General features: G+C 34.7%; 2 protein-coding genes across 2 annotated transcripts; both read left to right on the top strand.

The window, feature by feature from the left end:
* The first annotated feature begins 1364 nt into the window (after positions 1-1364).
* Positions 1365-5159, top strand: LOC108209997 (hexokinase-1). Its single transcript, XM_064088032.1, has 10 exons — positions 1365-1582; positions 1732-2025; positions 2391-2541; positions 2633-2815; positions 3388-3462; positions 3582-3737; positions 3864-3962; positions 4079-4209; positions 4391-4472; positions 4666-5159. Exons 2-10 carry the CDS (start codon positions 1754-1756, stop codon positions 4999-5001), a joined length of 1485 nt encoding a protein of 494 aa, XP_063944102.1. The 5' UTR covers positions 1365-1582; positions 1732-1753; the 3' UTR covers positions 5002-5159.
* Positions 5160-9575: 4416 nt separating this feature from the next.
* Positions 9576-15218, top strand: LOC108209990 (lysM domain receptor-like kinase 3). Its single transcript, XM_017381218.2, has 11 exons — positions 9576-10314; positions 11278-11355; positions 11544-11813; positions 12211-12356; positions 12465-12554; positions 12659-12764; positions 13098-13249; positions 13375-13472; positions 13549-13696; positions 14548-14655; positions 14808-15218. The coding sequence occupies exons 1-11, from the start codon at positions 9723-9725 to the stop codon at positions 14970-14972; spliced, it is 1953 nt and encodes a 650-aa protein (XP_017236707.1). The 5' UTR covers positions 9576-9722; the 3' UTR covers positions 14973-15218.
* The last annotated feature ends 1084 nt before the right edge of the window (positions 15219-16302 follow it).

The following is a 16302-nucleotide window of genomic DNA, read 5'->3' as shown; positions in this document are numbered from 1 at the left end:
GGAACTTGAAATCAGGATTTGTAATTGCATATATGGTTGCATATGGTTGCATTCAGTTGATTCTATTGTAATCTAATGGCTCCGCCAGGGGCACACCATACATCTGTTGTTACTTACAGTTTTCAGTTGCATTTAGTTGCAACTGAGGTTGCAAAAGTTGCAACTGCAGTTGCAACCTCATTTGCAACTTTTGCAACCTCATTTGCAACTTTTGCAACCTCATTTGCAACTTTTGCAACCTCATTTGCAACTTTTGCAACCTCATTTGCAACTTACAGTTTTCAGTTGAACTAGTTGCAATTGCAGTTGCAACAGTTGCAACAGTTGCAACTTTCCATTTTTATTTGCAACTTTTGCAACCTCATTTGCAACTTTTGCAACCTCATTTGCAACTTTTACGGCTGCGCCGCCCAAGGTTGCAACAGTTGCAACAGTTGCAACTTTCCATTTTTATTTGCAACTTTTGCAACCTCATTTGCAACTTTTACGGCTGCGCCGCCCAAGGTTGCAAATGAAGTTGCAACAGTTGCAAATCGTATTTTTGAAAAAAAAATTTTATGAAAAGGTATTTTTAAAAACAATGAAAAAGATGGTAGTATTTTTAAAAAAATGATTTTACAGATGGGTATTTTTAAAAAGATCCCTTTTTTTTTCTCACACATTTAAATTTTATTATCAAGATATCAGAAAACACACAAACACATATATCTCTTTCAATTGGATAACAAATTATATAAAATAAATTAAATCGTCTAAAAAGCTATTAAGTCTCGATGTGATTCATATACGAATATGTGAATTCCGATAAATTAAGTTGTGATTTTAAATAAAATCGAGATCAGAATAGATATCTTGATGATACTATCTCTGATCTTTTATTGCTAATTTTATATTTTGCAGGTACTCAAAATAAAAATTCGTTAATTTTCTTATTGAAAAAAATAATTTGAAATAGATAGTAAATACTTAAAAATAATTCGAATATCTTAACAAATAAGATGATAAGAATAAGAATTATATCCCATAATAATTCTTATTCTTATATCATAAAAAGATAATAATATTATAAAGAGTAAGATATCTATAATATCTACAAAATTATATTTGGACAATAGTGGGACAGTCCCATGGGCACATGCTAAGCACTAACATTAATAAAAATGGAGGGTTTTGATTGGTGTGGTTGTTGTAACTGCAGGGGGTCCACCATTATTAAAGAAGGTAAGCCAATAGAAACCCTCCAATTTCATAAATTTTGGTGCTTAATGTGTGCCCATGGGCACACCATAGAAAAACCGATAATATTTTATCCCCAGATACTCCCACGGAATAATCATATTAATCTCACTCTGGACATGAATCATACAGCTGTATGCAACGGTAAAAAGAAAGATACCTGCAAAGCGGAAATGGATGAGACTGTGTTATTCCAATTCTTTTGACGCCCAGATTCCTTAAATTAATAAATTACTGCTTCTTAATCACTCCCATCCTCACCTAATTTATCTCTAATTATCTTTGTTTTGTTTTGTTCCTAACCTTTAACTACCATCACAACACTCCCAAGAACTCGTGTCTACTTGTGAGTTGTGACGTGTTTATAAAATTAATTAGTACTATTTAATTAAATCAAATCAAATCACACTCCCAATCTCAATCACACACATATATAAAGCTAATTTCAGTTTCATTTCTTTTCTTGATTTTGATTTCATTTTTGCTGTTTGTTAGTGATTGTGATTGGGGAGTGCTGATGGGGAAGGTGGCGGTGACAGCGGCGGTCATAGGTGGCGCCGCCGTGTGCGCGGCGGTGGCTCTGCTCGTGCGCCACCAGCTCCGTAATTCGAGCCAGTCTTCACGAGCTGCTGCGATTTTAAAGGAGTTTCAAGAAAAGTGTGGGACCCCTGAGTCGAAATTGAAACAGGTGGCGGATGCGATGACGGTGGAGATGCACGCCGGACTTGCGTCGGAAGGCGGCAGCAAACTCAAAATGCTCATCAGCTATGTTGATAATCTCCCCACTGGGTCCGTACACTACACTCTGTTACTTGCATTTTTTTTTAATTGTAATTATGAAATTTGTTATTGTTTATATTTTATTTGATGATCGTTGAATGATAAAATAACGTAAAATTAACTAATTGTATCTTGTGTTTTAAAGTGTTATGTATAATGTGTTATGTCTAGTGTTGAAGTTTATGGCTTTTTATTAAATAGGGCTGATCTGTGTTCTGTGGAGGTTTTGTAACGATTGGTTGGTTGGGGTAGAAGTAGTTGATAGGGAGGTGTGGGATTAGGTTTTCTTTCGGAAGTTTTTTTTTTTGTTTTGAGATGTGTATGTTGGATGATTATGGAGGGTGGTTTTTAGTGTGTGGATTATTTTGTTCTAGTGCTGAGGAAGGTGTATATTATGCTTTGGATCTTGGAGGAACAAATTTCCGGGTGTTACGGGTGCAGTTGGGAGGGACGAACGGTGGTGTTGTTGATCAAGAATTTGCGGAGTTGTCGATTCCTCCTAGTTTGATGGTTGGGACATCACAGGTTAGTGTTGTTGGTTAAAGTTAATTGCTTGCCGGTTTTAGAGTCACTGAAGAGTGTGAGAGACTAAGATGGATTACGCTTTATCTTCCAGGAGCTTTTTGATTATATTGCCGCCGAACTTGCAAAGTTTGTTGCTCAAGAAGGTGACAGATTTCAACTTCCTGATGGTAGAAAGAGGGAATTAGGTTTCACCTTCTCTTTTCCTGTGATGCAAAATTCAATTGTTTCTGGGACGCTTATGAGGTGGACCAAAGGTTTCTCTATTGATGATGCGGTTAGTGCTGGTTCTGTGACCCTTTTTCTTTGTATCAAAATCAATCTTTATCCAGAAGCAAGCTAAAAGCTTTTGTGTATTACAATAGTTTGGTCAGACAGATGTTTGTGTAGATACATGTGTATGACATGAATGAAGGCCATGACTCATGCTCGGCACAACAGTCAGGTATCTGGGCATTTCTGACTATTGTGCCGTGCATTTCTGTTTTATTCACTAGGTAACGGGGTTGAACCCTATGAAACAGCTTTCTAATGAGAAATAAGGACAGGGCTGCGCAATGTGAGAGGCTTGTCGTTTGTAGCCCAGACAAACGACTTGCCTGGATTGCTAAGATTTTATTCTTGATATCATGAACATGATAGAAAACTATATGCCACAAGTCACATAATCTGGGTGATGTATATTATATATCAGCCATCTTTTTAGTTTATTGCAGACGTGATCAATTATTTTGAACTTTTAGCTCACATATTACTAATGATATATACTTGTGACCAACATGTGCTGGCTAATTTTTGCCTTACGTAGTTACGTTTGTGGACCTCATCGAGTTAGTTTCCCTGGTGTAGGTTGGCAAAGATGTGGTAGCCGAACTATCAAGTGCCATGGAAAGACAAGGTGTTGAAATGCATGTGTCTGCTCTGGTAAGTTCTAGTGTTGCATCATAGATTGTCTTTCGTCAGTATACCATGGCACAGCATTATGTCAATCCCTCGGCATCTCTCTGATCTGATCTGGTTTTAATTTCTAATGCTGTCACTAGGTCAATGACACAGTTGGCACATTAGCTGGGGGTAGGTACACCAACAAGGATGTTGTAATGGCAGTTATAATGGGCACCGGAACTAATGCAGCTTATGTGGAACGCTCTCAAGCAATACCTAAATGGCATGGCCCTCAACCTGAATCAGGAGAGATGGTAAACAGTTTTTGGTCAGCGCTGTTGGTGTTTAAATTCAGTTCTTTGCCGTATGTTTAGAATTTTAGGTGCTACGATATTGTGATGTGTGGCAGGGATTGAGTTTCTGGTTCCTTCATGTTTTAGGTTATAAATATGGAATGGGGCAACTTTAGGTCATCACATCTTCCTCTAACAGAGTATGATAATGAACTGGATGCTGAAAGTCTAAACCCTGGTGAACAGGTGATTATATTTTGCATGCATGTAGACTGTCCAGTAGTAATATATATACATGTTCAGTCTGCTTTTGCAATACAATTGTTCAGTGCATTATTTTTATTTCTCTGTGCATTTTGTAGATATTTGAGAAGTTAACCTCTGGAATGTATCTGGGAGAGATTGTTCGCAGAGTTTTATGTAGGATGGCTGAGGAATCTGCCCTATTTGGTGACACTGTTCCACCAAAACTAAGGACTCCATTTATTTTAAGGTGTTTATCCAAACAGATTTCCATTTATTTTTGTCTTATTGTTTGCTTTTCTAGCTTGAATTCTTTATTCATTAACCTAATTCTTATAAATTTAACATGAATCAATGTTGCTTGAGTCATACTAGCATCATATACTGTACACTGAGCAGTTGCATCTTGCATCCCTTTCTGCTATATGCAGGACGCCTGACATGTCTGCGATGCATCATGATACATCGTACGATCTGAAGGTGGTGGGAAATAAATTGAAGGATATATTGGAGGTATGCATTAGTTTTTGACTTTATGTTGGAAAAACCCCCCCACAAAACCTGGCAAAAGGCTTATAATCTTTGGAGCAATTGCAATTAGATTAAATATAATCTGTCTTAATAACCAGCATCTTTTCTTATATGCCAACCTGTTTATTATGTGCTCATATTTAATTACTGTATTTTTTCTTTTGTTTCTTCGTAGATATCCAACACTACTCTGAAGGTGAGGAAGGTCGTGGTTGAGTTATGTGATATTGTTGCCAGACGTGGAGCCCGACTTGCTGCTGCTGGAATCTTGGGCATTTTAAAGAAAACGGGTAGAGATTCTTTCAAAGATGGAGATTCACAGAAGACAGTTATAGCTATGGATGGTGGTTTATATGAACATTATACTGCATATCGTGAGTGCTTAGAAGCTACATTAAAAGAGTTGCTTGATGATGAAGTCGCAGAACACATAGTCTGTGAGCATTCCAACGATGGCTCAGGAATTGGGGCTGCTCTTCTTGCCGCTTCGCATTCCTGGTATCTCAGCTAATCTGGAAATATACATCAGGCATTGGATTTAGTCAGAGGAAATTATCTGTGTTCTGTAATTTCTTCTCAGTACTTGTCAATTCTTTTTCAAAGCCGAACTCGTAGATTGTATTATTCTCAGTTGTGATTTTAGTAGTTTCAACAGTTTATTTGCTCTTATATACTTCTTCCGTCCCAAGTTACATGTACGTTTCGGTTTTTTAGAAATCAAATTAACCAATCTTTGACTAAATATTATAAAATATTTATTTATTATTTTAGAAAATAAAAATTACTCCCCTCTCTCACTCAAAACACACCCTGGTTCCTCCAAATTTTTATCTGACCAAGAACCAGCTGCATCAAACAAACCTCACTCAAAGTTCAAAGATGCATCACCCTTGGACATTGGGTCATTCATCAACAGATTGTCAACATTCGGCCAAAAATCACCACCAAACAAGTCCTCCAAGTCAAGATATGCTTCGTCATGAGATCCACAGTTGCTCCCCAGGTTCTCGATACCCCCACCTGTACTTGGTACCACTGGCTGGGAGGCTTCTTGATTGCTGAGTCGCTGATCATCATTAAGTACTTTTACCCCCTGAGCCTCTTGTTCTTCCGCACTGGAATTCACACCCCCAATGTCTGGTTAATGCAGCTGCTTAGTGGTTAAAAGCCCACTCATAACACGGCCTGCATATGAGAGAGCAAATTCGTTAGAGAGAAAGAGAGAACACGGAGTTACAAATTGCTCAGATAAGAAACTTCCCGTTTGGGCCTTCTCTTTAGAGGCCCAGGGTAATTATATATAGATTATCTGTTATTTAAGTTAATGATTTACATGAAATGAAATGATATAGATAGTAATGAAAATAAAAGATAAAAATTTGATTCCTGAAAGTCTGAAACCCATGTTTCATACCCACCTCACTCGGGTATGAAAATCTCATACCTTGTGGGTTTGATGAAATTTTTTTTTAACCAAACACCATGTATGGGTTTGGAATGAACAAAACTCATACTCCCTCCGTATCAAATTAGATGTCCACTTTGAAAAAATCACACAGTTTAAAAAAAGTGAATTTTCACAAATCAATTGTATTAAATGATGATAATATGTGGTATGAGTTCGATCTAGGAAATATAAATAAGAAGTATGTGGAGTAGAATTGACTTTGAAATTATGAATTTGCATTGAAAATTGAAGTGGACAACTAATTTGAAACAAATTTTTTCTTTAAAAATGGACATGTAATTTGAAATGGAGGGAGTACCTATACCAGCGAAGCTCGAACCAAACGACCTCTTAACGAGTTAAATAGAAGGGAGGAAACTTGAAAGCCCAGTGAAACGAGGATCCAGATTTGATTTTGTTGTACTAGTTTGAATCTCATTAATGTGTTGTCTAGCACCCTCCGACTAAAGTTGGTGGTCCGCCAGTAGTTCTGGTTCAGGGTCCAATTGCAAAAAAAACCTTTATTTACGAGTAACATATAATTCAAATTGTTTTTCAAAGTCGTGCACGAGTCTATGTTACAATTTCGATCTATTTCTAAAAATGAAATAGCATGATTTCGCCGTCAATATCTTCATAAATTTGTAATTTCACTTTAAGATCTCGTATCTAAAATGAGCAGGGAGCACAATGGAAAGTAATTGTTAAAAATCTTTAAAATTTTTAATACTGTAACTGTAAGTAGTAAGTATAATCATAATGTATGGAAATTGTGTAAATAAAGCAGCTGTCAATACAAAGATGTGATGCCCATTCCAGCTAAAAACAGGGAGGCACATGCATATGTGTTCTGATGATCTGCCCCACCTCCCATTTCCTTCTTTTCCAGCTTGTCTGCTTTTTTTTTTCTCAAGGAGATTGTTTGCTTCCTTCATCTCATTCGTCCTCTATCTTTTTCTGATTATAATTTCTAATTTTCTCAAGAAGATTGTTTGATATATTATTATATTTAATTTTTATATCAAATAAATTATAAATCAATAATAAATTTATCTAAATTTAAGCATAATTTCTAACTTTGTGACCTGTTTAAAATAAAAACCCAAAGGTTTTAATAACAAATAAGTTTTGTCTAACTAATTTGAGCTCACTCAGTTGCTCCGATAGGAATTCGGAGTGCCGGAGTGGGTAGGTATTAGGTAATTCTCATGTTTTGGCTTTTACTTGTCTGCCATCTATGCTTATTTCGCTTTGTTTTTTTAGCTATTTCCCCTGCTTCATTATTATTACTATTATATACATTATTTCTTATTAAGCGGACGGCTTTGTTTTATAGTTATTCACCGTCTCCTTAAGTCGGTCCCGTGCTTTTAGTTAGTTGGGAAAAACTAATTTAGATTGAATATCAATATTGTATTCGATACAATTTATCTACGTTTAGGTAGATGCTGACAAAAAGAAAATAATTTATAAACAAATTATTCATTTAACGGCCTCTATCCGGACAATGACATGAAAATGAACAATAGTATTTGTGACTCGTGCGGGTAGTCTTTGCAGTGATCACGGATTCCACGATGATAAAATTGACATCGGCGATTTTTTCTTAAAATATCGGCGGCAACTTCGTGGGGCCCCTTACCACTGTCTTTGCATTGATATTCTTTTCTCTTTCTAAACTCCACCTCGCAACTTGTGCACCCCATTTCTAAAAACAGTCATTAATTTTGGACAACCTTATTTCCAATTATACCCCTTTTTACTATATATAATTTCCTCACTCAACCTAAAGTTGTATTATTGGTATAATCAATATAAAATGATTCCATTCGCATGCAATTTTAGATTTTACTAATATGAAGTACTATTTGTGTTTGTTTATTCTCAACTCAAGCAGTTGTTTTATGGCACACGTTAGTGGTAATGATGTGTACTTTTTGCTTATTTTTTTTTATATACTTCATTCGTTTCAAATTACATGTCTATTTTAAAAAAAACACATAGTTTAAGAAAAGTGGTTGTTTACAAGTCAATTGCATTAAATCACCGTAACATGTGGTATGAGGTTGATCTAGGAAATATAAATAAGAGATATGCGGACTAAAAATAACTTTAGAATTATGATTTTGCATTGAAAGTTGAAGTGAACAACTAATTTGAAACAAACTTTTTTTTCAAAAGTGGACATGTAAATTGAAACGGAGGGAGTATTGTCTAATCTGCCCTCTCAATCATCAAAGGATAAGCATTTTTTGGGATGAGTTATATGAGTAACCTCATGTTCAGATTTCCGATGTTAATTTTGATTTTTCTATAGGTTGACCTCCTGCCCCTCTGCGTAATATGAGCTTCTTTGTTTGTGAGTACATATTTTGAGAAACCTGTATCTTACGTTCATAATAATAATTTTCTAATTATAAACAAAATTTTAAAAGTTAAATTTTTGTTCAGAAAAAAATTTAAAAAATTATTATAAAATTATATTTTATAAAATTTCAAAATACGTGACAAAAAATAAAATAAAAAACGGGTGTCCAACACCCGGAGTATGTATACTTTAGCTAGAACAAGCTTGTACTCCGGTTTCATTGGCAAAACCAATTGGAAAGGAAATTTATTACTTCGAATTAAATTTAAATTGATACAAAATAATTCTGTTACACACAACAAAAACCGGCATATGTTAATATATTCTTTGATTCATAACTAACGTTTTGATTTTACAACCGTCAACGTCAACGTCACTATATATTTGACTGTACAACAAAACTTATAAAATTTATTAAATTTTTTAATTATATTATTATTTATATAAATAATAACAAATATTAATTATATAACTAATATATATATATATATATATATATATCACTAATATAATATTAAATATAAGACTTATAAAATACATACAGTAAAAATCTATACAAAAATTCATAACATTTAGACAGGGTTAGAGGAATCGGGTCTAATCGGTTGAGGTATTATTATATTAGCTATTTAGGAATTAATATATTTATTATATTCATAAACTCTATAACTATTCATATTTAAAGTAATATAATATTTTAATTTTAATAATTTATCATATATATATATTTTGATTAAAAATATATATATAAGAATTAATCGGATTTTAAAAATCGAATCGGTGACCGACTTTGCAGGAGATTAATTGATCGATTAAAACGGGGATTTTTATGACACTGTGTTTGTGTTTAGATATGTAAATTCAACTCGTAATATTTTTATAAGTTGTACTCCCTCCGTCCCAATAAATTCTATACAGTTTCCTTTTTTGGATGTCCCATCATTTCTATACATTCCCAAAATAGCAACTTTTTATAATATAAAAAACCACTATACCCACTACATTCTCCCACTATCTCCATTATATAATAATAAAAACACTATTACACCCACTACCTTACTCCACTATCTCCTCAAATCTATTATTAAAATATATGTGGATCCCACCACTTCACCCACTTTCCATTAAACTTTATTCATTTCTTACACTTTTTCTTGGTCTCCGTGTCCGATCCCAATGTATATAATTCACTGGGACGGAGGGAGTAATCATGTCCGGACTAAAGAATGTAATAAAAGGGTAACATAGTCATTACGGTACATTAAAAAAAATCTGTAGGAGACTGATATCAGTCACTTTCTCTTTTTTTCACTGTCCTTGCAGTTACTACCAGTCCTGCTCCAGCACACACACCTCAAACAAATGCTCTTCTTCTTCCTCTTTCTTCATTTTCAGTTCTTGCAGTTTCTCTAACAAGATGAAACCAGACCCATTAATTTCAGCACTTGTATTATTTTTCCTCAGCTTAAAAAGCCTATCTTTTTCATACCCAACTCCACTAAATTGCACAGAAGCAAGCAGACTATGCACATCATTTCTAGCCTTCAAGCCAACCCCAAATCAAACATTTGCAGTCATTCAAAGCATGTTTGATGTATTGCCACAAGACATTTATGCTGAAGACAATGATAAAGATTATGTTTTTATCAAAAAGAACTGTTCTTGTGCTTCAAATGTGAAGAAGTACTTGACAAACACTACTTTCACTGTCAGGAAAAATGGGGGATCTGTGTATGATATGGTGATTGATGAGTATGGTGGGCTAGGCATTTTCTCAAACAGTAGGCGTGCAGCAAGAATGGGGTCTGTCGTGTCATTACAATTGATGTGTGGGTGTTCAAGTGGGTTGTGGAATTACTTGATGAGTTATGTGATGAAAGATGGGGATAGTGTTCAATCTTTGGCTAGTAGGTTTGGTGTTAGTATGGACAGTATTGAAAATGTTAATAGAATTCTTGATCCTAGCAATGTTACTGTTGGTGATTTGTATTATATTCCTCTTAATTCAGGTACGAATTATGATTGCTTTATTTTCTTAATTTTTGTGATACTGTTATTGGCTGATATATACTGTTAGTAGTAATTATTAGATGATCATCTACAGGGAAGCCTTAAGTTGTGTTAATGTTAAGTTGTTAGTAGAAGCCGCTAGATGGATTTGCACTTTTAATGCTGCCCCTTGCATAAGTGGATCATTGTAATGATTTCAGTTTGGGGGACGATTTAAGCAAGGTAAACCAATAAAGGTGGCCATAATTTGAGAATTTTGTAGTTAGTAAGATGGTTTGGACTTATGAGTCTTCTGGATGAGCTCTCGTACCATGTTAGATGACTACACAACCCTATGAATGATGTTAGTATAAGTCAACGAATAGATCTTTTGATATTAATGTAGTGTTATATATTGGTATAAATATGAAACCGGATACACTTTGGGATCACATTATCACAATCTTGGTGAAACATAATTACCTGGAAATAGTAATCTTCTGGTTTCAAGAACTTCTTAGTGGGGATATAGTCCTGGGTTGTGTGATGTTCTTAGGGAGACCACATATTTAAATTCGTGGTTGGGTCCTGCTCCCTTGAATAAGGTCTGGCAGAAGTTTGAAAACTTTTTCCTGCTATGGTAATTACTGTAGCATTTTTTCCTTCTATGATGCCCTCAGTAACAAGCAATGCCTGAAAACAAGATAATCAATGCAAGTAGTAATTCTAAAAGAAAGACATGTTATATTTGGTTTATAAAGCATGATATAATGTAGTTCAGTGGCTGTTAGAACCTTAATCCATAGAAATTAAATTTAAAATTTCACAAGTGTTTATGTTTATTATATAAGTTTTTTTTCATTTTTTGAGAAAATTTCACGTGTATTTATATTTCTCATATAAACATATTTAAAATTTGTAAATTTCTAATATCAGATGACATTTATTTGCTTTCTTATATATACATCAATTTCTTGTTATAGTTCCAGGAAAACCATATCATTTGGAAAATGAAATTCCTCCTGCTCCAGTTCCAGCACCGGCAGCAGACAATTTTCCAGGTATGTCTTGCACTTGTTCTGCCTGCATCTTTTGATGTATCATTGACTTGGGCATATGGAAAATAATAGGGGAAATTGGCCCTTGAGAACTTCGTATTACAAAAGACGATTTAGATAAAATTTAAGGGGTATAATTTGTGAAGAAGTCACTAGGGAATATGCTCACTAATATGCTAATTCCTTGCCAGTGGTTGTAGAACATCATCACAAGGCTAGTGTGCCATATGGATGGATAATGGGGAGTTTGGGAGTTGGACTTGCAGTGATTGTTGTCGTAGTACTGCTTTTTGTTTCCTTAAGTCATGCAAAGGATCAAGATGAAAAGAGTTCTCATAAATTTCAAATTCTTCGGAGCAGAAGTTTCTGCTGTGGTTCAGGGAGATATCTCTGCTGCAAACCTGGCGATATAAAGCACTCCCCGGGGGAATCTAGTGACCGGAAGATAAACATTCCTAAAGGTTTGATTCTGTTTCTACTAGATTTTATTTTCAATAGTTCCAGTCATGCACTAAAATCTAGAGCTGAAAAATGAAAGCCAAAGAAAAATAATGACTAAATTTGACATTGGATCTAGACAGTAACGGCAATTTCCACAAGCAGTAAAAGTGTTCTCTCAGTGCAAGTCTAATCTATAATTCGCACCTAGGGATCCCTGGTCTTCTGCCACAATCAAAGTGTTCTGTTTTAAAGGATAAAAAAGAGGAAAGTGTATCTTGCAGAACTATAGATTTAAGGGAAGTATCCATCATTAAGATATTAAATGTTTTCACTATCATTTATCAATTCGCTGATTTATTAATCGTTACTGCTATACTTGAGTGAATCTAATATACTGTACTTTTATTGTTCCTACAGTTATAGGAACTGATGTTTTTGACATGGAGAAGCCCGTGGTTTTTACATTTGAAGAAATCGTGTCTTGTACGGAGGGTTTTTCTGATTCCAATCTACTTGGACACGGAACATACGGCTCTGTCTATTATGGCCTCCTTCGCGATCAGGTTTGCTGCTGTTACACTTATCTTACCCCTCTACACTTAATTTACCCTCTATTTGTAGATATGTTAAACTCATCCCGCAGACTCCTGAATAGCACAAAATTCTTTTAGGAAGTTGCAATTAAAAGAATGACGGAAATGAAAACCAAAGAGTTTATGTCAGAGATGAAAGTTTTGTGCAAGGTTCATCATACAAATCTGGTAATGCATTTTGTAATTTTAAGCATTACATTTTCTGTCTTTGTCAAAGCTTATAGCTACTGTTCGGCATTCTAAAGCTTCAATTCTGATTTTAATTTGTCAAGGTAGAATTGATTGGTTATGCTGCTAGCATTGATGAACTCTTTCTAATATACGAATATGCACAAAAGGGCTCCCTGAAAAGCCATTTGCATGACCCTCAAAACAAGGGTAAGCTCCAATTATATGCATAATCAGTCATGCTATTTGTTTATGTTAAGTTTTACCATTGCGGTGCTATCAAAAGTTAAACAGTGAGAAAATTATAGATGAACTAAAGAATGAGGGAAGGCTCCATAAATTAAAATGTTTTGATTAATAATAAATATCACAACATCTATAACTATAAGGTATCTCAAAAAAAAAAAAAAACTCATTATCCATACTAGGAAGAATGCCTAACTCCTGTAATTATCAAAGTTCTATGCAGAAGAAGTTTAGTAATCAAACATATAAGGCTTCGCCATGCGGATATTTTTATAGATGAAACTGTTTATCTGGCAGGTCATACTTCACTATCCTGGATCACAAGACTTCAAATTGTACTTGATACTGCAAGGGGTCTGGAATATATACATGAGCATACTAAGCCTCATTATGTGCATCGAGATATCAAGACAAGTAACATTTTACTTGATGGTGCATTTAGGGCTAAGGTTCTTACTTTCTACTTAATTAGTCGATATATGTTACTAGTAACTAATAAAAGAAAATGAAGTGATATACTGTAATATACTATGCAATCTACCTTTTTTGGTGATTTCGGAATTCCTGAATACAGATATCAGATTTTGGGTTGGCAAAACTTGTTGGAAGAACCAATGATGGTGAAGAATCAACAACAAGAGTTGTTGGAACTTTTGGTTACCTGGCTCCCGAGTAAGTGTATGACTGTGTACTTTATAATTATCTTGCTCAGTTACAACAATTCTGTTAATATACACTCATCTTGTAGATATCTGAGGGATGGCTTGGCCACAAGTAAAAGCGATGTGTACGCATTTGGGGTTGTTCTATTTGAGGTTATATCAGGGAAGGAGGCCATTACCCGAACCGAGGGCAGTGTGGTAAAAAATTCTGAAAGACGATCCCTTGTGTCCATTGTAAGCCTGCTACTTCAAAATTTGAAGCACACAATCTTCTATTCTTTTATAAACGAGTCTATTTAAAATTCAAAATGACGGGCTAGATTTACCAAATTAATACATATATGACTTAAATGCATATTGAACTAGCTCGAAATTAAAAATCTATTTCTATATGCTAGTGTAGACATTCCTTCCATATAGTTATCCTGAATTTTGCAGTTATAATTGTATTGGTAATTGATTTTTGAGTTTAAATGGAAATTTTATGCTTGCAACAACCTTGATGACAATTTTGTAAATGACACAGAAAATCATATACGAATATAACACAAAAATTTAGTGTTTGGTTTTGGCCTTTGAGGTACATGAAACGAAATGATACACAAACGCGGAAATACATGATAGATTTAGTGTTGTTTGGGTTTTCAGTTCTCCTACACGGATACGATGCAACATTGCATGGAACAAACATATTAATTATTTTATAAATCTATGTGTAATTATTTTTTTGCATATTTCTATTAACTTGTATGTGAATATGAGTAAGAATATAATGTATTAATAAAATTAAACTGTACGAAAGTTGACGAAACATGAAAGTACACCACACGATCTAGGTTTAGTTCTTCTATGTTACATTTCAACGCATGCATGCTTTTTGAGCAATTAAGCCTTTTGCATATTACATATATGTATTGCAATTCTCTTTACTTTATTTGTTTACTTCATTGTTGCATTGACTTGCTCAGCGTGAAGTCCATTTAGTTGTCAAGGTTTCGGACAGTAACTTTCCTCCTGGTACGATTGCATGTGTGTCTAAAACGAGTACTTTCGGATCCCATTTCCTAATGTTTGTAAAATCGTAGATGCTGGCAGCTCTTCGGAATTCACCTGACTTCACGAGTATGTCTAGCTTGAAAGATCATGTTGACCCTAATCTGATGGATTTGTATCCCCATGACTGCCTTTTCAAGGTAATACATGGATTATTATCCTGCGACCTGCATTGACAACTATAAACTCAACTTAAAAAATGAATTTAGACTAAAATGATTGCTTTAGTTAAATAATGTCTGCCTGGAACTCTTAACTCGAGCTTTTCCTTTAAATGTAAATCGTTACATAGGTGGCTACACTGGCAAAACGATGTGTGGACGATGATCCCATACTGCGTCCAGATATGAAGCAGGCTGTGATGTCACTCTCACAAATACTGCTGTCTTCAGTGGAATGGGAAGCAACTCTTGCCGGGAACAGCCAAGTATTTAGTGGGCTCGTTCAAGGAAGATAGGTCATTGAGCTTCAATATTTTGACAGTCCCACGTCTATATAGTTGTTTGTGTGTATAGAGTATCTTATATGGAACATTGCAGGTGTAAAATATCAATTGTTGTTTTTGACCTCTGATCAATTAGGTTATTCTCTTCACGTTCATGTCAAATGAATCACTGGGGCCGAGCTCCGGTTCATCATATCCTTGTATATTACTATCGAACAAGTCACTTCATCAATATTCTTAGGGTCAATTTCAAGCCAATTTTTTCTCTTTAATTTTATTAACTAGGTCTACTGATGGCGTATTCAATTGGGAGTTCAAAATATTTTTTTTTATATTTTTTTCATTTATGAAATCCTTGTATATTCAATTTGGATTTTAAAAAATTATCAGAATCTTGAGATATTCAATTAAAATTCTAAATTATACTATAAAACCTGTTGGGCATTTAATGAAGATTTTAAATTATACTTAAAAATTCCTATCAAACTCTAACCCCAAATTGCTATCCAAAAACCCTCTAGCTCAAACCACCATATTGCTATCCTAAAACCCAGCTCAAATCCTATAAGTTTGAGTAATGCGTGTTCAAAACTCCGCTTCGCATGCGTTTTCACCAGAAACGCATGTTCAACATGCGGTACTCATTTCCCCCCCCCCCCCCCCCAGAATTCTTGTTTTATAAAATCAATTCACAAAAACGCAAAAAAAGAGAAAATAAAAATTATCTATTGAATGGTTTAACTTGCAATTTTAACTTCATATGTTTAGGTTATAGTTTGTTTATGTATTTTTTTCCATCAAATTTCAGAAGGAGAAAAGAATGTACTTAAATCCCGGTGGAATTGAAAATCCTGGATCCGCCCCGCTTCAAACTCTTTATACTTATGATAGTTCTCCCGCTACTGCTTTTGCCAATTTGGTTACTATGAATGTGGAGAATACTGTAAATGTGGTTTGTTATAGGTAGTTTAACTGCTTGTTTACTACAGTTTCTGTGATTGATGGACTGCAAGGGATTGCACAAAACAATTGTCATTGTGATCAGTGACACAATGAAAGCTTTTCTCAATGTCTAGTTCCTTTGTATCCACTGGGTTCCACAGAGTATTGTGCTCGTTTTCAAGTTGTGACTTCTACTGATTATTTGTTGTTTGAGTAACTCTTAAACTCTGGAGTTTTAAGAGTTTTTAATGGCATGAAATTCGAATCTCTTTAAAATTTTGTTGATAACATGCCTGGCCTCTCAAAAGCATGTACAAGTTTGACTATCTAGCATGACAATTTCTACTGAGCATAATGAATTTCAGTGAGAGTCCAGACGAATGATACTGGGTGGCCTTAT

This window comes from Daucus carota, chromosome 2, assembly GCF_001625215.2.
Source record: "Daucus carota subsp. sativus chromosome 2, DH1 v3.0, whole genome shotgun sequence".
Classification (NCBI taxonomy): Eukaryota; Viridiplantae; Streptophyta; class Magnoliopsida; order Apiales; family Apiaceae; genus Daucus; species Daucus carota.
This window is presented reverse-complemented; position numbering and strand designations above follow the sequence as displayed.

Bases quoted from the DNA above. Each gene is read 5' to 3' on its own strand.
- LOC108209990 (XM_017381218.2), top strand. From the start codon at position 9,723: ATGAAACCAGACCCATTAATTTCAGCACTTGTATTATTTTTCCTCAGC. The intron at 12,765-13,097 runs GTAAGCTCCAAT...TTTATCTGGCAG, and splicing joins GCATGACCCTCAAAACAAGG to GTCATACTTCACTATCCTGG. The intron at 13,250-13,374 runs GTTCTTACTTTC...TCCTGAATACAG, and splicing joins ATGGTGCATTTAGGGCTAAG to ATATCAGATTTTGGGTTGGC.
- LOC108209997 (XM_064088032.1), top strand. From the start codon at position 1,754: ATGGGGAAGGTGGCGGTGACAGCGGCGGTCATAGGTGGCGCCGCCGTG. The intron at 2,026-2,390 runs GTCCGTACACTA...ATTTTGTTCTAG, and splicing joins GTTGATAATCTCCCCACTGG to TGCTGAGGAAGGTGTATATT. The intron at 3,463-3,581 runs GTAAGTTCTAGT...TGCTGTCACTAG, and splicing joins AAATGCATGTGTCTGCTCTG to GTCAATGACACAGTTGGCAC.